This window comes from Rattus norvegicus, chromosome 14, assembly GCF_021556685.1.
Source record: "Rattus norvegicus strain SHRSP/BbbUtx chromosome 14, alternate assembly SHRSP_T2T, whole genome shotgun sequence".
Lineage (NCBI taxonomy): Eukaryota > Metazoa > Chordata > Mammalia > Rodentia > Muridae > Rattus > Rattus norvegicus.
Window position 1 is genome coordinate 5,094,694 of NC_141547.1, and position 22,807 is coordinate 5,117,500.

At 43.0% G+C, this 22,807-nt stretch overlaps 1 protein-coding gene across 8 annotated transcripts in view; it reads right to left on the reverse strand.

Annotated features, from left to right (window-relative positions):
• Abcg3l1 (ATP-binding cassette, subfamily G (WHITE), member 3-like 1) overlaps positions 1-22,807 on the reverse strand; it is a 54,207-nt gene that overhangs the window by 17,452 nt on the left and 13,948 nt on the right. For 4 of the 8 annotated variants that reach the window (XM_087582395.1, NM_001004076.2, XM_087582396.1 and 1 more), the window contains 6 exon segments: positions 22,539-22,675; positions 17,566-17,717; positions 16,383-16,475; positions 15,251-15,498; positions 8,371-8,453; positions 1,189-1,278 (listed from right to left, as the gene is read on the reverse strand). In XM_087582395.1, the coding sequence (XP_087438521.1) occupies positions 1,189-1,278; positions 8,371-8,453; positions 15,251-15,498; positions 16,383-16,475; positions 17,566-17,717; positions 22,539-22,675 (803 nt within the window). 8 annotated transcript variants of the gene reach the window in all.

The following is a 22,807-nucleotide window of genomic DNA, read 5'->3' on the forward strand; positions in this document are numbered from 1 at the left end:
TGAGTCCTTAGCATAGGCCACGCGGGAAGTCTTCTTCCGTGTTTGACAAGCACAGGAGATCAGACAGCTGTTCACTTAGAGCATCTCTCTGGCTCTTTCTTGCCCTTCGTCCAAGGGGGCTGCACACCCTCGTTCTTGTGTAGCTTTACCTCTCCAGCTCCAATTTGCTGCTAACTCTCTAAGCTCTATCAAAGACCTGACATCATTTTAGGGGTTCATGAATGATTTTCTGTGGGGCGACGGGCTGTGAAAGGTATCCTAGTTCCCGGTCGAGATAAGATCGAAACCCCAGTGACCCTGAAAGGGACAGTAGGAGCTTCCCTAAACTCTCAGGAGGCCAGGCCCTTCTCATGTAGCTACACCCCACCCTCACCCACCCACCCACGGCCCCCAGTAGAGAGGCTTGTGGCCATCAGTCACGTAGAAGCAGGACCATGCCCTCCCACATATAGATAAGGTATTCCCAAGCTCTCAGACTGAGCCAATAGGAAGTACCTGCTGTCAGACCCTGACCCACCCCAAAACTGTATCTAAGAATCCTCCTATCCAGAAGGAGTAAAGGTATGTGAGAACTACTCCGTTGTCTGAGAGCTGTCACAAGAGCTGTAACATGGCCACTTGGAGAAGAGATCTGCTCTCCCAAAATCACCTCCAGAAGCTCCCCTGCACCCTTTGCTAACTAGACAGCCTCCTGCTGGCTCTGCCCAGCAATGTCTTGGAGCAATTGAAGTGGCAGCAGAGAAAGCAGAGGTGATTTCCCCTCTGTGCTCAAGTTCTCTCCCCTTAGTCTGAATCATCGCAAGTGGCCGGGCCTGAGATCTCCATGGAAAGCCTCCAGTATGAAGGCCAACAATCCTTCATCTTCCTAGGTCTTCATCTTCCTACTGCTACTTTGTCTACAGCACCGAGACCTGGTGACCACACCCCAACTTGGAAACTTCCACTGAGCTGCAGACACCTCTGCCCTTGAGTTTCCACCCACTTCTTCAGTTAATATTAGTAATCTCTGTACATACTTCAAAACACATGATGGCATGTGAGAAACATAAGAATTTGTTATTTGTTAAACAAATAAAGATAAAAAAAGAAAAATACTGGTAATTCATGAGATAAAGTTCTAGGCCGAACTATGAATGTAATCAACTTGATTACCAGCGGCTGATGCCTGTTACAGCAGGAGCTACTCACAGAAAGCGATCCTGGTCAATCACAAAGAGCTCCCCTGCAGTCACACTTGTGATGCACTGGAAACCAGTGAGCAGGAGGATCAGGATAGCTCTGCGGGGAGAGAACAGAGACAAAGGCAAACAGCAAATTCAACGTTTGGATGGTTTCCTTAGGAGAGCTCGTCCTGCAAATTAAATGATATCACCCAGGTTTTTTAAAAACAAAACAACAAAACCAACCAGCCAAACAATAGCAACAGCAACAAACTTAAAAGCAGGGCTGGAGTGATGGATTGGCAATAAAGAGTGCTTGTTGATCTAGCAAAACATGGATGTTTAATTTCCCAACGCCCATATGGTGGTTCACAATCATCTGTCACTCCAAGTCTGGAGACGTAGTTGGGGTCCGGGAATAGTCTAACAAACCATGTTAACGCTGATATCAGTCACCCAGGGCTAGATTATTGAGCATACGCCCCAGGACTGATTGTCCAGGGCCATGGTCCAGATTTGGGAATTGAACCATGACCCTGAGTTAAGATCCTACAGGGTTGTTATGGCCAAAGTCCACAAACATCTGTGCCAAGTTATCCCACCACTCTGGATTTAGAGATAGGAGATTTTCTTAGGAGCATGTCTTTGTTGTTCATTTATCTTGCTCCCATTTGTTGGGGTATTCAACTGAGGCAGGGGACTTGCCTTCTCTAATATTCATGTCCTAACTTGTCTGTCAAAAGAGGACTTCCCTAACATTCATGTCTTAACTTGCCAACAAGAACATTAGTTAGCCACATACATGTCTCTTTCGGCCAAGTAGGATGTCAGTTCCCAGAGAGGTCTTGGGAAGTTAAACTTTACTTGACCAGGTTCCAAATATTTTCTTATATTGGTGCAAGTGTCTCTCTCAGGTTTGGGCCCTTAAAAAGCTTACACCTAGGTGCAGGAAATGCTATTGGGCAGTTGGTTCAGGTCCAAGCTTATTGTAGGCAATTACACAAAATGTCTCTACTGACTTCTATTATGATTGGTTTCCAAGAGCACAGAATACGTAATCGATCATGGCATTAGAAGGTTTCCTATAATAGAAGAAACCTATGAGAAAGTTTCCTTATAATAGCAGACTATCCAGGTAACAGTTACCTAGGCCTTAACATTTGACTTAGGCCTTGATATTTTACCTGGGTCCTAACAATACAACATTCTCTTCTGATATACACAGGCCCCAGGACACACACAGGCTGCATATACACCCCATAGGCAGACACGCGTATACATAAAAATAAGTATTTAAAATAAGAGAAAAAAAGGGGGAAAGTAGAGTTATGTAGAACTATTTAGATTACAAAGGTCAGGAAGTGTGAGTCCCATGAGGTATTTACTTTTTCTGACTCCACGGCAGTACCTACGGATTGACGTGTGTCCTCTAAAATCCAACAATTTGCTAATGGTCCCTAATATAATGACCTTTTAGTGTGATGAAATGATGAGAGTCTAGCCACACAGTGTGGTCTGTGTCCTCATTAGGCGAAGGCTCTGCACTGTCGCCTTTGTCATGAGAGGGCCCTGAGAGAAGGTGCCCAGACAGGAAGAGACCATGGCAGAACCCTCCCCTTAGACTCTCACACTGCAATGTACAGACACATTTAGTTTTAAATCCACTGAGCCTGTGGTGTTTAGTCACGGCACCCCAATCCACCACTTCAGTTATCTAACAAAATTGGTAAGTATCATTCCTAATATACAGAAAAAGAAAGCAAAATAAAACTCATTTTCACATTCAGTTAGCCACTTTGCTTTCACAGGTGAGGAAGGATAAAAACATGAACCAGTGGAGGGAATCTCCACTCAACAGCTCACCACACACTTCACCATAGTGTCATCCTTCAAGACGGTGATTATTCCCAAAATAGGACAACCATCTTCCTGCATGGTTTCCAAGAGCATTAAAAGAAAAATTCAGTTGTGCACATTTATGAAGAAATAATTTGTGTTTGTGTGATAAGGGATAGTAAGCAGGAAGAGGGGGATAAAAGCCACCTGTAGTTAAGTGTTTCTTGGATTTATGCATTAGGTTTGTCTAAGACAAAAGCCAGGATTTGGATCCTAACAGCCTGCTACAAAACACCCTTTTAAATGACAGATAGAGAGGTTAGTGACTCTCTTTATACAGGTACACAGTGGATGGATAGGCAGATCAGATGAGGGGCCTTATTGGAGACAAGTCTCCTCCTACATAAAAAAATTCCACTTACCATTTATCAAAGGCCAGATTAAAGTAAAATGTTGAAAAGAAAAAGACAACCTGATAATGGGATTAAAACTCTGGGAAAACTAGGAAGGCTGGCCTCTAGATCTCCCAGAACTTAGGAGGCAGAGGCAGAGAGCTGCTACAGAATGAGGCTATCCTGGGCTACAGGACAATTCTGGGCCTGTCAGTTTACAACTTTGGCCATGCCTCACAAGGTCAAATAAGAGCAGAGGAACTGGGCACCCTGTGACAGACACAATAGCAGGCCTGGGCTCTTCCTCCTCTCTTGAGGAGCCAGTCCTGCCTTTCAAGGTTCCCCTGTTTTACCTCCACTCTACTCTCTCTCCACTCTTCCCTTCCCCCACACATCTGATCTCAGCTGGTGGGCATCCTCCCTCCATCACTCTATCTTTAATAAGTTGTCCTCCAGTTCCCATTCCCATCTGTATATACACTTTCCTATCTTTTTATTGACAAAACTAGACACTTAGGAAGGGAAACTTGTGGCCCTGATTATAGTTAAACTATATGCCACATCTACTTACTGACCTGATATTTTAAATGTTGCAATTGTAGATTGATAGATTAACAGCTGTATATTTAAGGCATAAAAGTAATAATTCATGGATGATTTTGTGAAATAATTATATCAGACTAAATTATGCGACACCCGTCTCTACAAATATGCGTCATTTCTACAGTACCTCATTTGAAATGTTGTCTCAGAAACTTTGAAGTGCGGAGTATATTTGCTGGATTGAGTGTGCTCAATATAATTCACTTCAATAGAGAATAAAACTTATTTCTCCGGTTTATCAGGTGGTATAGTATTAAGTCACGTGTGTTTCCTCAGTGCATAGCACCTCTGGAGGTTGTCACTGCCAGCCACGCTGCCTGGAGGTGAATTGCTCCACATGTAAGTGAACCATGTGCTTGTCTTTCGATCCTTGCATTCTTTTATTTTGCATGATTGTTCTTCAAATCTTCAGTTCTCTCGATATTCCCATTTTTCAAGATAAGTACATTGCAAGTCTCATTTTCTTTGCCAGTTTTCTGTTGGCAGACAGAAAGTCTTAAACTTGGATACTGCGTGCAATGCTCTAAGGTATGTCAGAGTACAGATGCATTTTGGGAAGTTATTTCAAATATATTTATTAGTGTGCACAGGATAAATTTCTGGGTCTAATTATTTCTTTCAATGTGAGTTCCTTCATAGTCTGTTGGTATCTCAACCTTATAAGGCTGTTGAGTCAAAGGAACTCATGTGCCACAAAATTCAAATCTAGTTCCTGGGCTGCAGAGATGGCTCAGTGGTTAAGAGCACTGACTGCTCTTCCAGAGGTCCTGAGTTCAAATTCCAGCAACCACATGGTGGCTCACAACCATCTGAAATGGGATCTGATGCTCTCTTTTGAAGACAGCAACAATGTATACATAAAATAAATAAGAAACTCTTTTTAAAAAATCCAGTTCCTAATTACACAAATTGAACAAAGCACAAAGACAACCCCGGATCCAAACAGGAGAGGTGACTTCTGGCCTCCTGAACATTAGCGACAGTTTAAATAGTAACACTGAAAATAATTCAGTGGGTAGTGCTGAGGAACTGTTTCTAACTGTCCTGCTTGGGTTTCTTTTGCTGTGGTGAACACTATAACCAAAGCAAACTTGGGGAAATGAAATTTAATCTGCTGTACACATCCCAAGTAATAGTCCATCCCCAAGGGAAGTCAGAGCAGGAATTCAAGGCAGGAACTTGGAGGCAGGAATGGAAGTCGAGGTCATGGAGGAATCTTCCTATTACCTTGTTCCCCATGGCTTGCTCAGCCTGCTGTCTCATACAACCCAGAACCACGTGCCCAGGAGTAGCAATGCTCCCAATGGGCTGGCCTCAACCATATCAATCATTAATCAAGAAAATGTCCCACAGACTTGCCTATAGTCAATCCGATGAAGGCATTTTCCTACAGCTAGCAAGAGGTGGAGGGGGTTGGGGGGAACTCTATGCAGCCCTCAGACGTCAACATAGCCCCAGACAGCAGCCCGGAAGAGAGATGTCCACAGGGCCTTTGGTAGTAACATGGGCCACAGACACTGATGCAGAGCCCCTACTGCTGCAGGTTCCCAGTGGCAGCCTGGGTGAGGACCTCACTGTGACCTCAGGGGGCAGCACAGACTACTCATATCGGGCTGTACCTCCCATCCTCTCTTCTGCGGTTCCACCTCTCCTCCTTGTGCACACACATTTCTGTGTTTGCTTCTCTCTCATCTCTCCACTGTTACTTGCTCTTTTTAGTCGTGACCAGAGGGGATGTCTAGGTATCTGAAAGCTTATCTTTAAAACTGTACAACAGCTCAACTAGACATAGGCCACTAAGGTGAGCAAGGTCGTTTTCCATACTTAAATTTCAGTGATAATCGTGATAATCGTGATGTTGCTGATGTTTGGAACATGCTTTAGTTTATCATGAATGGATATCTTTAAGGCCACATTACAACTCAAAACTAGACAACAACCACAAGTCAGAATAACTGAATCCCATCCGTTACCCAACACTCACATTCAAACAAACCTAGTGTATTCAGGAAAATTGACCCCGAAGCCACAAATGCAGAATAGATAGGTAAGCTAAAGCCATCCCTGCATCAAGGACACTATCAACAGAATAAAAAGGCAACACACAGAAGGGGAGAAAATGTGTGTGCATCATGTATGTATGTGGTGAGGGGTTCATATTTCAGAAATAAAAATAACTCTCAGTCAATAGCAAAGAATAATCCAAGGCCAGTGAGATGATTCGGCAGGTAAGATGACTATGCCAAGCCTGATGACCTGCAAGCAATCCCTGAAACCCATGTGGTGGGCAGATCAGTTCTTGTAAATTTGCCTGTCCTCTGCATGCATACTATAGGACATACATGCACGCACACACACACACACACACACACACACACACACACACACACACACACACTTTGTCTGGGCTTGACATGTTTTATCAGTCCCACAAGTGTTTATGCATACTTGTATATATTCTCATATACCTATATACATATATATGTACATACATATAGACAGACAGACATATACATATAAAAATTTGGTGGATGGGGCAGAGCCCCAAAAGCTACACTTTATTTCTTCTCTCTGGCAATGTATACCTTCTTAGACAAAAGTTCTCTATAAACTTATCTATAAATTACCTCATCGATAAAATGTTACACAAAAGGGAAATTACAGAAGGATGTTGATATTAAGTTGAAAGCAGTGTTTCATTCTGTAAGCTCATTAGAAGTTCAAAGCAACAGTTTCACAAGTCCTTGACTTATCATAGTGCACATCTGTGGCTTTATCCTTGGACCTGACCTAGAATGAATGTTTTTCCTTGATCACAAATTTGTTTCAAGCCTATTTCTCTTCTTCATGCTATTTATGAAAGATTATTGTATTCCTTATTATGCAGTCTATTCTATGAGGAGGGGGCACAATCTATTCTGGATTCTAACTTTACTGTGTCTTTCTGGCAAAATAACTAAAACCATCTCCTTGAAGCGTCTTCCTAGAATTATTTGAGTCAAATCAGGAATGCTATAAAGTCAATAATTCATCTAAACAGTATTAATTCATGAAAGTCCATCCTCATGTTGACCTGTAAGGAATTTGCCACATAGGGTTGGCTGATGCTCAAGAATCATTAAGCTATGCAATAGTGTCAGGGAAGGCATATCAGCAGTTAGAAGCAATCCTGGGATGAAATCTCTGGCGCTGCGCCTCTCCAGAGTGCGCCCATCACAGCCATGCAAAAATGGTGGGACATCTCCAGGAAACTCACTTGCTTGCTGTACTGGCTGGTTTTGTGTGTCAGCTTGACACAAGCTGGAGTTATCACAGAGAAAGTAGCTTCCCTTGAGGAAATCCATGAGCTCCAGCTGTAAGGCATTTTCTCAACTAGTGGTCAAGGGTGGGAGGGCCCAGCCCATTGTGAGAGGTGCCATCCCTGGGCTGGTGGTCTTGGGTTCTATAAGAGAGCAAGCTGAGCAAGCCAGTAAGTGACATCCCTCCATGGCCTCTGCATCAGCTCCTGCTTCCTGACCTGCTTGAGTTCCAGTCCTGACTTCCTTTGGTGATGGACAGCAATGTGGAAGTGTAAGCTGAATAAACCCTTTCCTCCCCAACTTGCTTCTTGGTCATGATGTTTGTGCAGGAGAAGAATCCCTGACTAAGACAAATAATAGCCTTTCCTAGATGACTTCTGTCACAATGGCCTTATGACTTGTCAACTGTACCTTTCTACCTTAAGGACAAAATTCTAGAGCTCAAACATGTATTCCACCCTCAGCAGCATCGGTCATAGTAGCCAAAGGTGAGAGCAAACCACATTTTCAGACAGATATGAACGGGAAACAACAGCATGTACACACAATGGACAATTATTCTGCCTTACAGTGTCCGAGAAATCCTCACACCCGCCACGCTATGATGAGCCCTGAAGACATTACACTAATGGAATCTAGTCAGCCAGAACAAACAAGAACCTAAGTTAGACAACAACAAGCCACAAATGCATCGTGACGCCAATTCGGGGTCTAACATTAGTCAGATTCACAGTCAGAGAGGAGAATGGTGGTTGCCACGAATTGGGAGTGATTCGTATGAAGTAGGGAGATCTTCTCCCAGAGTTATGGAACTCCATGTAGGAAGGTGAAAAATTGCCCTCCATGTAGAATGAGATGGTAGTCTGTCTGCATCAAGAGAGGCTGTTCCACACACACAAACCCATTAAAATTTGAACTGAGTGGTGTGTATCGTTTTGAACTATCCTCACACAAATACGTGGAAAAGTCAGCTCTGCTCAGCTTCCAGTGTCTATCGCACTCGACCTTGCTTACGCTCTTGTCATGAATTCCAGTTCTTACATGCTTCAATGAGACGACAGCATTTTCTGATTGGCTCACCTCATCTGGAGTTCAGTACAAACATTTTGCAGGAGACGGAAAGCAGTCCCCACGACCACCGCCAGTATGACTATGATAATCACCTTCCAAAAAGAAATAGAAGGAAAAAGTAAAAACTTTCATTAGGAGTAAGTAGTGTTGACACATTTTAAGATATATAGTTCTCTAAGCAGATCTCTACAGTGAAATAAATACTATATTTTGGCAGGTGTCCCTGTGAGAATATATAACATGCATGTTAATAGGCTGTTAGTACGTTAAACTGAAAATCGAGGGCCCTGCAATCTGAGGCTCTGTCAACATCTAGTGCGCTGGGACCCTAAGGGGAGAGTCAGGACACAGGGGATGCACAGCCACAATGTGTCAATGCATGGTTTATTGATTGTCCCGGCATTCTTTATAGGCAAGCAGATTAAAAGTTTCCTACAGCTTCTAATTCTCACCAGCTTCTGTTTCTCAAGCAATAGTTCTCTTGGTTCAAGGTGACCCAAACCTCCTTGCAGACTGAGAAATCTGTCTGCGGTCCAACTCTTCGATGTGCGGCTTAGTTTAATTATAAACAAAGTTCCTTTCTCATGGGAAAAATGATCATGAAGACCCCTTCCTCAGGTGTGCAGCTTGCTTGGCAGAACCCCAGAATGCTCTGCTGAGAAAATGCCTTCCTGGTGCCTCGGTATGCTGAGATTTACAGAAGTCCTATGTCACCTCACAGCTGGCTAGCATGCTGGGAGCAGTGACCTCATGTCATTTCTCTACAATTTCCTCCTTTTTCATTTTTTTTAGTTTCTAAAAGATTCTGCCATAAGATACGTATTTGCAAAGTGTGCTTGTAAAAACAACGTTAGTAAATATCCAGTTCAACAACACCAATTAAAACAATACTAAGAAAAAGGAACACAGGCTCCTCCAGCTCCGTGAGTCATGAGCTGAATTAAAGCTTTAGGATTCATGCCAGGTAATTTATCAGCTAATATTTGAGCAATATCAGATGAATCGTTAGATGGAAATTGATTTTTTAACGTTTTGTACTTGGCATTGTAAGTGTTCAACATCCTGTCTAACAGTAGAATTTCTATGGGACTGTGAAAGGTAGCCTGGTTCCCCGTTGAGCTAAGGCTTGAAATCCCAGAAACCCTGAAGAGATGACAGGCACTTCACCTGCCCCCCCCCCCCCAAGCCCCTGTCGCTAGCTGCAGCCCCCCATAGATTTATGGCTATGTCACATAGGGGCAATACCCCAAGCCCCTCCACATGTAGAGTATGTGACCTGTGGTCACATAGGTTCAAGATGGATCTCCATTTTAATGAGGTACCTAAAGGCCTGGAGGGATTAGCTGATAAGCGTTCCTTCCCAGACACTCTTCCCTGCAAAAGGTGTTTAATCTCAGGCCCACTCTGAGAAGGGGGCTATGGTTTTAACACATAGACTTTCCGCCACGACAATAAATGCTTTAAAATCATGGACTGCCTCTTTTCAAGGAGAAGAAGGCCTCTGGAGCCGCCCTCTGATCTCTGCACTAGCAGCTGCAGCTGCCACCATACCAAGCCTAAACTCAAGCCTCAAGCCTGCTGTCATCGAGCCATGGACAGCCCCCTCCCCCTCCCCTACACAAACCACAGGACCCGCCAGAGCTCACTCACCCCGTGTGGGGGAGGGGGAGCGACTCTGTTCTCAGCACTTCCTCAGCATTCCTGGAGCGGTGTCCCGGGGCTTCCCTAGCTACAGTCCAACAGCCACGTGGCTAAGGCATGCTGTAAACACAGTCACTTCCTGTGTTCCGCCTCCCCGAGGGGCCCATACCCTGTGGCAGAGCAGATGCAAGACCCCCAAACCCTACAAATTTCCTTTCAAATACTGTTGGGTCTTTTTCCAGTCCTGAAGGCTGGCATTATACTGAAATTAGCAATAAAAATGTTGTAGAATTCCAACCACAATTTAACTGCAGCTGTTGTCACACACTCAACAAATACTTTTGACCTAACCAACATACAGATTGCTTTAACGCGTCTACTTCTCTCTGCAGCTTTACATCAATGTCCACCTGATGAACCCATAGTTTAGGAGAGTCTTCTCTGTCATTGTTCTATAAAATGTTTAGCTTGCCAGGGAATATGCAAAGCTACACCAGCCACTGAGGCTGTGGTATCCACTACAGTAAGACTTAAAATCACAGCAACAACAATCCCTAACATACACTTTGTCCTTTTTAAAAAAAATTCCATTAGTAACAAGTCAGTAGGATTCTTCTCCCAAGGCCTGCCCATACGTACAGGTAACCATGCATGACTGCGTTTTTTTTTTTTTTTCACAAGCATCACTGAGTGTGAAATAAAATAAAAATAAAAATCTGCTATTATTGATACAAGAATACAATCTACGGGGGCTGGAGGGACGGCTCAGTGGTTAGGAGCACCGATTGCTCTTCCAGAGGTCCTGAGTTCAAATCCCAGCAACCACATGGTGGCTCACAACCATCTGTAATGAGATCTGATGCCCTCTTCTGGTCTGTCTGAAGACAGATACAGTGTACTCACATACATAAACAAATCTTAAAAAAAAAAAAAAAAACAAACCACGTGTACATGTAATTTCCTGATATAAAAAGCTCAATTCTCCAGCCAGCACTAAGTAAGGCAAAGGTACACAGCAGAAATATTGTATTTCTTTTCTTTGTTTAAAACTATAATTAGAAGTGGATCGAGCAGTCCCAGTAAACGAGCCACAGTTTGAACGGACAGCTCTTCAGCAAGAGGACCATCCTGTCTCACCTCATTGCTGCTTTCCTCCTCAGCCTCACAGCACCTCTGAATCCATCTCCCTAGCAACCAGAGTTGGTGTTGTCCACCCTGAAATGATACAGCACCATACCTTTCCCTCCAACTAACAACATCCCTTTTCAGCCTTTCGGCATCAGCAGCTGTCTTAACCCAGACTTTTGTGGACAGAAATTTCTGTATTCAATTCTGAATCAAAATGCTTTTCTGTCCTAGTAAGTATAGCCCCTCGAGGTAAATTAAGAAAATTAAGTATGAATGAAGCTTGATGGATAAGTGTTCTCAGCGAAGCTTGCAACTGCTTATAGAGAAACATGAAAGGTTCCTGTACTTTCCTCCCTTTTAATTTTTTAAGGTCCAAGTCTTAGGACTCTTGATTCCCTGAAGCTTATGTGAACTTTAGTTTACAAAAGAATAGATATTGGCATTTACCATTGTACTGAAATCCATATTTTACAAATTTACTCTGTTGTAAAAGCCATAGGTTTACACCTATACATATACAGATTGAGCAGAGATGTTTTTTTAGCATGATGAGAAGCATCTTTAAGTTTATATTCAGAAAACAACCAAAGAGAAATTAAAATCTCGAGCTTGGACTGAATTGCAAACTGCCAATGATCCATTAACTTATTGGAACTCTATTGATCAATGTTAAAATTCTGAACTTTGAAGAAACAAGAGTATGTGGAAGAAACATGAAACACCTCCCATTTCTGTTTTTATACATCTGAATTTTTAGAGTTCCATGGGTTCATTTCATAATTCCTTGTCCTTGTAGACATTAAAATTATGTATATATGGCTGGAGAGATGGCTCAGGAGTTAAGAGCACTGACTGCTCTCCCAGAGATCCTGAGTGCAATTCCCAGCAACCACACGGTGGCTCACAACCATCTGTAATGGGATCTGATGCTCTCTTCTGGTGTGTCTGAAGACAGCTACAGTAGACTCATATACATTAAATAAATAAATAAATCTTAAAAAAATAGTTGAGGACCTGAAGAATTTTTTAAAATTATGTATATTGTATAGACTATGATTCATATTTTATAGATTTAACTCATATTTAGTTCATATGTTAGCATATAATTTTCAAGTATATCAGTATTTAATGTATAAAGTTTTATTCACTGTACACATGTATACACTAATGCACGTAAATCATATCCAGCCTTTATAGTTTATATTAAATGCACATAATCTGCACTTGCTCTATATAATTTACATTTTTTAACTTGCATAATGTGTTAGTTTGTGTCATTTAGGCTTGAAAACCAGAAATCCTAACTACTTATTCCTACCAGAGCTGAAAGTCTGCAGTGCTGTGCTGTCCCCTGGGGCAGCCTCTGACACAGCCTGCCTTTGCGCCTAGCCTCAGAATGGCTTGCTTTCACTTCCCTTCTCTCCCGCCAAAGCAGCCTGACGGGTTTTGCATCTCCAAATCCACTTCTCTCTCTCTCCTAGCTCTAATCAATGTTCAAAGAGTAAAGGTACCTACAGGCACTTTACCTGGTCCATACACATTATAATAACTTTAAGTCTTATCCCAGTTTCAAGGTTGCTAAATTGTACTGTTACTTTGGACAAGCTCCCTTACTTTTCTACAAACTCCCTTTCTATAATTTCTGAACTGGTCCCGCCGGCACAAGCAAAGTTGATTATAGGAAAGACGCAAGAGACAGGTACAGGAGGGACACATAGTGAACTCAGAAGCAAATGTATTTCTCATAACCTTTAGTACTACTGAAACAAAGGTCCAAACTGACCAAAACATTACAGGGATCTTCTCCCCTTGCCAAACTGCTTTTTCTATGTTTCTTTTTATCCTTTGCTGATCTTCAATATCCAGTCTCCAGACACACTTTTAAAAACGGATGGTCTCTGGCCTTCTAGTTCTCTAACTGTACTCAATGCTTGCTGATAACTTCTAAAAGGTTCTAAAAAAAACTTTCTTGACTATTCCAAGGTTAAAAAATGCTAGTTTCAGGGCTGGAGAGATGGCTCAGCGGTTAAGAGCACTGACTGCTCTTCCAGAGATCCTGAGTTCAATTCCCAGCAACCACATGGTGGCTCACAACCATCTGTGATGGGAACTGATGCCCTCTTCTGGTGTGCCTGAAGACAGCTACAGTGGACTCACATAAATAAAATAAATAAATAAATCTTTTTTTTTAAAAAAAATGCTGGTTTCTTTTCTCTCTAACTCTGTGTTTCATTAAACCTTCTACCTCTCTGTGAACATTAATATCTGGCAGCTAACACATACTGTTTAGCAATCCGGAATTTAAGTGAAAGGACGTATTGCTGGCGCTCTGTGGCAGGAAGGGAAAAGAATTAAGATACTTTAGACAGGAAATACACACAGACACACGCACAGTCAACACTCACACACTCACAGTCTCTGGGCCGGCCAATCACGATCAACTCCACAAATATTCGTGCATGTTTACATACGTACACATACACCTATACATAAACTCATGCACCATGAGTTTTAAACAAATGCACGAAAGAGAAATGTAAGGAGAAGACTCGGCTTGTCCCGTTTCTCTGTAATAGAGAAGTTTTTGATAAGCACCGTGCAACAGAGATTTTTTAACAAGGTTTACACACCAAAGATGTTGACCCTCCTGAAAATCTTCCCACGCATAAAAATTAGTAAATAAGACTTCGTGATATTGTCTCATTGGGGAAAAAAGAATAATTCAGGTTGAGTGTAACTCACCTGTTTTGAATTACATCAAATCTTTTTATTTCAAGGAAATAGGACAGAAAATGTCCCTTTTATGACAGATCTGCCAAATTATAAAGATCAAAGTGTTGGGAGCAACCAACAGAACAACTCAAATAATAACAGTACTCACGCAGAGGAAAGAAAGGCAGCAACCTTTAAACATGAAAAGGCTGTGCCTGTGTTAAGAACTAGGTGGGGTTCGGTGCAGCCAACAACTGGCCACGGTTTCAGTGTTCAACAGAAACTGAAGTCTGGTAAATAAAGTAACGGCCCGCAATAACCGGGTGGACTGACTGTAAAGGTTACACAGGAATGGAGATGTAGACCCACAGCACAGTTCTTACCCTCTAACGGCAAAGACCCTGCGACCAAGAGATGACACAACAGAATCATCATCATGACATAAAAAATAAATGAATATGTTTGGGCCCCCGTAATCTGGAAGAACTACATTCCGGTCACATTCATGTTAAAATAACAGAAAATTTAAGGCAGGATGACCATTGCTAGAGAGACAGTTTAAAGAAAAGCAGAGAGTGCCCTCCTCCCAGTTCCCAGCTGACAAGGAGTCTTGTTGTTAGATCTGGGTGCACTGTGTAATAAATTGGTCTCTGAGTAGCTACTGCTCTCAAACACCAGCCCCCCCAAAGAAGAGATCAGCCCTCTACAACAGACTCATCGCTCAGGCAGTAGATGCAAGGCTCCCCTCAGAGGGGTTCAATGGCATTGTTTCCTCACGGACTGATTTCAGCTACAGATAACTCCTCTTTCCCTCCCTTTCTCTGGCCATCTCCACCCTTTCTCAACTTAGACTTTCTCCAAAGTCCGTTCTTTCAACTGGCATGCTACGAATTTTATCTGTTTAAACTATCTATCTTTCTATCTATCTATTTTATTTTACCTGTGGAGATCTATCTATTTTATCCGTCTGCCCACATGGAAGGTTGCATCTTGAAAAAGCCTCTGTGCTCACTTTACTCACGCCTGTACTTAAACTTGAGGATGCACTGGTGAATTAAAGAGTACAGCTGAGAGGAACTCCCAAGTGTGCCTCTCATTACTTCATGCAACCGCTGAATCAAATGTCCTACATGCCTTAGTGACTATAGTCCCTCTAAGTAAAAAATAACCACTGAAAGGTTTTCCGTAAGTATGACGTTAGTCATGTTCTGCTTGCTCTCGTGAACATTTCTACACAGCAAGTACGGAGGGACCACAAACACACAGACAGTAGCATAAGGCAAGTGTGACCCGGAAGTCTCTGACACAAACATAAATTGTTCCTACTTGAGTTTTTTTGTTTTTTTGTTTTTGTTTTTGTTTTTTGTTTTTTTTTTTGCAGTACATTTAAAATAATTCATCGGATTACCTGAATTGTAGTGACCCATGGAAAACCCAGGAAATTTTTGAAGGATCGACGGGTGATCCACCCAAGCTGATGCCAGAAAGGGGTGACACATGTGGTCTCCACAGCTGAGCTCCTGTCCAGCTTCTGTTCCCCCAAGAGTTGATCCAGTCTGGCTCTTGTGGCACTGTGTAAGGGGGACTGGGCATACATATTGGCCAATTTTCCCGTGACTTGATGCTGTCTCTCAACAAACTCCTCATTTTCGTCAGCTTTTGGATGAAAGTGGCCAACGACAAGGAGTGATTAGCAGATACATTTATGATACATTTTCATGAATAACACATAAATTATGTATTGATTTTTCTTTGAGACAGAGTCTCAAGTACCTAGACTTTCCTCAAAGTTGCTGTGTAGCCAAGAGTGACTGCACACTTCTCCCGGTCTCTGCCTTCACACCCAGTTATGTAGGGCTGGAAACCAAACTCCATGCTTTGTGCTTGCTAGGCAAGCACTCTCCTGGCTGACCTACATCCTCAGCCCACAGAAAATTAAGAATGAAACAATTGCTGCTGTGAAATTCCTTCACATATTAGAAGAGCATCCCTAAGTGACCTGTCTACTGTCATTACCCCATGGATACAGCAAACTGATGGCCTTTTCCCTTCTGGACTCTCATTCTTAACAAAGTCTCCTTTCCCATACGGTCTATGCTTCTGAATATGAAGACCTGATTCTTGCTTTCTGCCACATGCACATACATGAACTGCCCAAGTTTTTATTTTTGAAATGTTATAAACAAAACCAGGCATAGTGAATTAGTCCTGTAATTCTTGTACTTGGGAGGTGAGGCAGAAAGAGCACAGATGCAAGGCCAGCCTGGCCACCTAAGCAAACCCAGTCTAAGGCAGTACGAGAATAATATGCAAAGCAATGAGTGCATTCACTTTCTAACAGATGTCATTACTACTGACGATGTCACAGAAATGTTCCTTCATAAATAATATCAAACGCACCCAGCACCGACCAACAGCAAAGTCTATCAGCTAATTTTAGGACACTTAATTAATATAAAAAGCTATATTCCAATGAACCCGTGTTGTGTTTAAATGAAATCAGTTAGGCAAAATTGTGTGACTCTAGGAGATTCACATACCTTCATGGCCATCTTCCTCTGTGTCAGGGAAACCTCCGTTAATGACGTCCAGGAAGAAGTCTGCAGGGTTGTTGTGGGACTCGTATTGGTAACCTACAAAGAATGCAACCAAAGAACACAGCCTCAGGACACTCTCTCAGAGAGTGGGGGAGTAGAGGGAGGATGCAGTCTAACGTCTTCCTCTTTTCTATTTCCCTTCACTAATTTACCTTTTCCTCTTATATCCACACAATATTTTGACGTTCTCTGTTTCCCAGCCTGTGTGTGTGTGTGTGTGTGTGTGTGTGTGTGTGTGTGTGTGTGTGTGTGTGTGTGTTGGTTTTTGTACATGTGTGTGCACGTGTGCTGGTACTACACAATAAATAGATATAAACTAGCTATAGATAATAGAAGAGATGTAGACCAGACATAGACATGTGAATTCGTCCTGTGAAACAAACATTTGAACTCAGTCTACATTTTTATCAGACTCCGTAGATTCAACAAGCTTGCACATTTTGAGTGACAATGATTAATCACTGATAAATATAAAGAGTGCTGGAAAGTAAATAGTTACGGCTACACCTGGAGTCAGAGAAGCCTCCATAACTCTATCCATATTTCTAAAAGATGACGCTGACTGCATTAACCTTTGAAAAAACTCTGACCATACAATCTGGCTCTGAAAGACCCTGGAAGACCAGAACTATGAAGTCAGACTTAAGTCTCTATAGTTCCCCAAGCAACGTCTGAATCTGAAGCTAGAACACACTCATGAGTTAAGTAGCTTCTCCACAGCAGGTCCAAGTCAGATCACACACTAGGGGAAAACTTAACAGCACCATCTGCTATGTGGGCTTTTCCCAAGCTGTTCAAATAAATGACAGATAAGTGGGCCTGAGGCCAGCATGTTACCTAAGAGGGTCACCACAACCGGGAAGCAGAACAAGGAGTTCAGTCAGAATACTCAAACGCAACCATGCATGCAGGAAAAGAGAGAGAGAGGGAGAGAAAAAAAAGACCTGGATATCAAGCCAATACTGTTAAACTAGCAAAAATCCTGCCACCAAATTAACCACCGGTATTTAAAGTGGAACCCACACTCAGTAAGCCTGCACGAGAGTCAAACAGCAGCCCTGATACCCCATGTTCTCTTTGCAGGTCCTGTGAATGGAGGAGCTCTCACAGCAACAGGCGACCGTACCCGCAGATGTGAAGTACTCCAGAGCGTCCCGTGCAGGTCCATGAAACATGAGTTTTCCTGAAGCCACTAAGGTGAGGCTATCAAAGAATCTGAAGATGGAGTACTGAGGCTGATTGATGGAGAAGATGATTGTCTTTCCCTTCATCGACATCCTAAGTTCAGAGAAGGAGACATGATAAGTCACAGGACACTGGAACCTTGAAATTCTCGTCAGAATATTTCATTCCTGAAGTTACACTCTTTGCTCCCATTTCAGGTTGAAATGTCCTTATAAACACCTCACCTCACTTGTGTTATACACGCGAGGAAGAAACCAAGCCCCATGCTTCTATTTGAAAGTTTAAAATTTGTTAATGTGTGGAGCACCAGTTGTTCTCAGTCCACCAGAGTTTTCTTGACACTGTAGATCTCCAGGCAGTGTACATCGGGCACACTGAATTAGATCACATATAGGCGTACTGCATGATTGAGAGCCAGTGATAGGGCAGATATGAAAACTATGATTGTATTGCACAAGAAGTCTCTTTGATCACTAAAGTTTCTGCTTCTTCAGGAATTGGTTTTCATTGTTCTGATAATAGGACTCATACTGCTAACTACCTGGTCACTCTGCTAAATGCTTCAGTGATGACCTCATTTCAATTTGAGTGATATTGGCAAAGGGAAACTTCAATATAAATTTCCCTTTTCGAGGCTAAGCATTAAAAGGCCAAGCAACAGGTTAATGGAACACAGTCAGTGAGGAACAAAGAGCTGGGGTTTGATTGTTGGTTTAATTCCATGACAGGGGAAAAAATGAGCTGAACTACTGTAACACAGAGTTGTGACTTACTGGAGAACCAAGAGCAGAGACTGAAGGAACGGCCATTCAGAGTCTGCCCACATATGGCCCATACACACACACACACACACACACACACACACACACACACACACACACACGCAGCCACCAAAACTAGATAAGATGGATGAAGCTAGAAAATGCATGCTGACAGAAACTGGATATAGATCTCTCCTGAGAAACACAGCCAGAGCATATCAAATACAGAGGCGAATGCTAGCAGCAAACCACTGAACAGAGAACAGGACCCCTGTTGGAGGAATCAGAGAAAGGATTGAAAGAGCTGAAGGGGCTTGCAACCCCATAAGAACAATAATGTTGACCAACCAGAGCTCCCAGGGACTAAACCACTACCCAAAGACTATACAAGAACTGACCCAGGGCTCCAACTGCATATGTAGCAAAGGAGGTCCTTGTTGGGCACCAATAGAAAGAGAAGCCCTTGGTCCCAGTGTAGGAAATTGTGGGGGGTGGGTGGATGGGGAGGGGAACACCCTTATATAGAAGGAGGGAGAGGAGATAGGGGTCTTATGGACAGAAAATGGGGAAAGGAGAATAACATTTGAAATGTAAATAAGAAATACCCATTTTTTTAAAAAAAAAAAGAAAAAAATTAAAAAAGAAAAAAAAGAAATTTATCTGAAACTAATTATATCCTTAGAACTGAAATAAGGACTGACTCCTTTACTAGTTGTATTTAATAAAATATGCAGTCAGTATTAAAAAAAACAACAAAAATATTTCATAAAATCTGGGTATGATGGCATATCTGTATAATCCCAGCAACTAGGATAACCTCAGGAACTCAATACACACATAGATTGCATAGTATTCCTATTCAAAAAGACAGACAGACTGAGAGAATGACAGACAGAGAGACAGAGAGGAGGGGGGAAGAGAAAGAGAGAAAGAGAGAAAGAGAGAGAAGAGAGGAAAGAAGGGAGGGAGGAGGGGAGGGAGCGAGGGAGAGCTGCTGGCTGCAGTGCACACCTTGAATCCCAGCCTTCCGAAGGTGGAGGCACAAAGTGAGTTCAACCTGACCCATGCAGTAAAATAATGAAAACAGAAAACTTGAAGAAAAGCATTTTATACACATTGCTCAGGGGGCGACACATCCAAAGAAAGAATGCCTCCCTTCGGTCCTAAGCTGGAACCTGAGGCAGACAGTGGCAGAGAGGTGCTTAAGAGAGCAGAGAGCAGAGAGCAGAGAGCAGAGAGCAGAGAGCAGAGAGCAGAGCAGAGAGCAGAGAGCAGAGAGCAGAGAGCAGAGAGCAGAGAGCAGAGAGCAGAGAGCAGAGAGCAGAGCAGAGAGCAGAGAGCAGAGAGCAGAGAGCAGAGAGCAGAGAGCAGAGAGCAGAGAGCAGAGAGCAGAGAGCAGATATGACCAGCTCCTTCCTGGAAGCAAGGCCCAGGATCAGCTGCACAGCAGGGTCTCCTCTCACAGCTCAGTTAGGAATCCTGCCCCTGCCTTGCAGGACAGAGAAAGGTGATTTTTTTGTTTGTTGCTGTTGTTGTTGTTGTTGTTGTTGTTGTTGTTGTTGTTGTTTTTCCTTGTGTTATTACTGCTTTACCAGAACACCTGTGACCACGTGTCCCTGGTTCATGTGGAGGTGAGAAAGATAAATTAGATGCCCGGGGGCTGTAGCATAGATGGTTGTGGGCTACCATATGCATGCTGGGAATTTAACCTGAGCCCTCTGGAAGAGCAGCAGTGCTAACCCATCTGTCCATCTCAGTCAAATAATTTTATTTAAAAATTTTTTATTTTAAAAAATATGAATCCTAGTTGAAGGAAAGAATAGGATTGAAATATATTGTATGAAATCCTCAAAGAATCATGAGAAACATAAAAATCCTCCCAGTGAAGGAGTTTCCACTAGACTGGCGAATTATTTACTACTTAGAACAATGAAGACTAAAGGAATTACAGCCCATGGTACAAAATGGGAAGTAAGGAGAGACCTAGTTCCACACAGAGCCATGTCAGCCTATGAAGTAATTAAATCAAGTGGGAAATTACAAGTTCACATGAAACTGGTTGGCAGAGACCAGATGAGGTGCAGAGTAATGGCATAAGAGGTGACTGTTTTCCCTGACTGACTATTAATAATGCACCAGAGGAAAAACTGTAATTCATATCACAGAATCCAGCAACTACCTGCATGATTAGATGAGAAAGTTTCATATAGGCAAGCCAGATGGCTCAATGTGTAAGTCACATGCTGACAAGTGTGAAGACCCAAGTTCTGTTCCCAGACCCTCTTGATAGAAAGAGAAAACCAACTCCATTGAGTTGTCCTCTGACCTCTATGTGCATGCTACACACAATCAGATGGACAGACACACATACATACACATGCATACACACATACATGCAAACATAGGCACACATGTCCACAACTAAATAAATGACTAAATAAATGTAAAAAAATTTAAAGAAAATTCTTCATCTAGGGTGCAGTTCCATGAGTGTTGGAGACCTAGGCATGCACAGCATGTGAGGTCCTGAGTCTGCTCCCAGAACACTGGGATAAACCACACGTAGGATGACCCCACACAATGAACTAAGACTAACAACAACAAGAGAAATGGACAGAGGGAAGTGTTCCATACTGGAGAATGAGCAAGAACCTGATCTTAGAGAGTATCCTGAAGCAGACAGGAAAGGGGACACACAGGCAGGGTGACACCTGAGGAGTCCACAGACCAGGGGGTGGCAAGGCCCCGCTTGTTGGACCCCTCACAGGGACAGCACAATGGGGAGTGCTCTCGGTTCATGGAGTTACACGCTGGGATGTTAGGATGATGGAGGATGATGACGGAACAGGGGAGGAAGGGAAAACAGAGAGTGCAGTAAAGGGTAAGCAAGAGGCAGGAGCCTGGGTCAGCAGACTGCATGGTCCTTGTATGGATCTTGGGGTTATTCAGTCAATTTGAAACTCTTACTGATTTTTTTCAATGGACAAAACCAAACTCTTGGTCAATTTTTCCTACAAATTCTTCAGTCACAGGCTTCTTTCTTGAGAGAAGGAAATGTTACTTCTTTTACTTCATTCTTCCCCACGGTTCAGAAACCAGACCTAAGAAACCATTCCCTCCAACAACACATCCAGGGTGAATCCCTGAGATAATCCCATTTATTCTGCATAAGAGAACCCAGCATTTCCTAGCTAAGAACCCCCACATCTAGGCCTCCTGCGGGCATCTGTTCATCCCCATGGTGCAACTGTGTACCCTATCCCATGACTGCATGGCTCTGCTCTTAAACCTTCCCACATCCCCTGCCATGGGAACAACCTCACTGCTGACAGTGGCCCAGGTGATCTAGGCAAACTACATTCAACACAAACTACGCCCTTCCCACTCCAATGGGGAGTGTGCAGGGCCAAATTCCAGAGACTCATTTGTAGAAGTCCTCACGTCTAAGCACTTGTCTAAGCACTTAGAATGCAGCTATAATGGGGGACAGACGCATTATAAAGATCACTCTTAAATGAGATTACTAGCATGCCCTAATGTAACTGGCGTCCATTTAAGATTTGACAGATCAGGGCACAGACACAGAGAAGGAGGATACACGATCCACAGCTCAGTGAGACATGCTCAGCAGACGCACCCTGTGGTTACTAGCAAGGAACCTTCCATCCTCTCAGCCTGCTGGGTTCTGGTCTACCCTGTCTCTTGAATGTTCCAGACACATCAAACATGCTTTGCGTCAGAGAAAACTCATTTTCTCCGCAGCTGTCACTCTGTTCAGGTCTCTCCATGACCCTGGCTCACTTGTCACACGCTTGAGGGTTTAGGGACACGACGCTATTTAAAGCAGTGCTCCAGCTTCTCCACAGCCACCCGTCATAGGCTCTAGGATGTGTTCCTGATGCCTCTTTCTTTCTTTTTTTTTTCTTTTCTTTTTTTTCGGAGCTGGGGACCGAACCCAGGGCCTTGCGCTTGCTGGGCAAGCACTCTACCACTGAGCTAAATCCCCAACCCCCTGATGCCTCTTTCTGTTCTTTGAAGTTTCCCTCTAATAAACAAGAATTCTGTTGCCTACTTCTGCATCTCCTGCACTGAAAATGCCCACCAGCAACCAGGCATTAAGTAAATAAGACTTTAATGTCCCTTTAGCGCATACCTTCTCAGGATTGAGATGACATCAGTCGTAGTTCTCAAGTCTAAGCCAGTGGTGGGATCATCCAAGAACAAAATGGGATGCTCAGTGACCAGCTCCATTGCTATACTGGTCCTTTTTCTGAGTCCTTTGGATCTAGGCTAAAGCACCAATGACCATCATTGTCAACGGGTACATAGTCACTGTCGTTTGGTGAACTAGATTATTCCAGCAATAAAAGGTTGTGTTAAATCATTATCCCAAAGAGCCAAAATATGGACACCTGGGAGAAG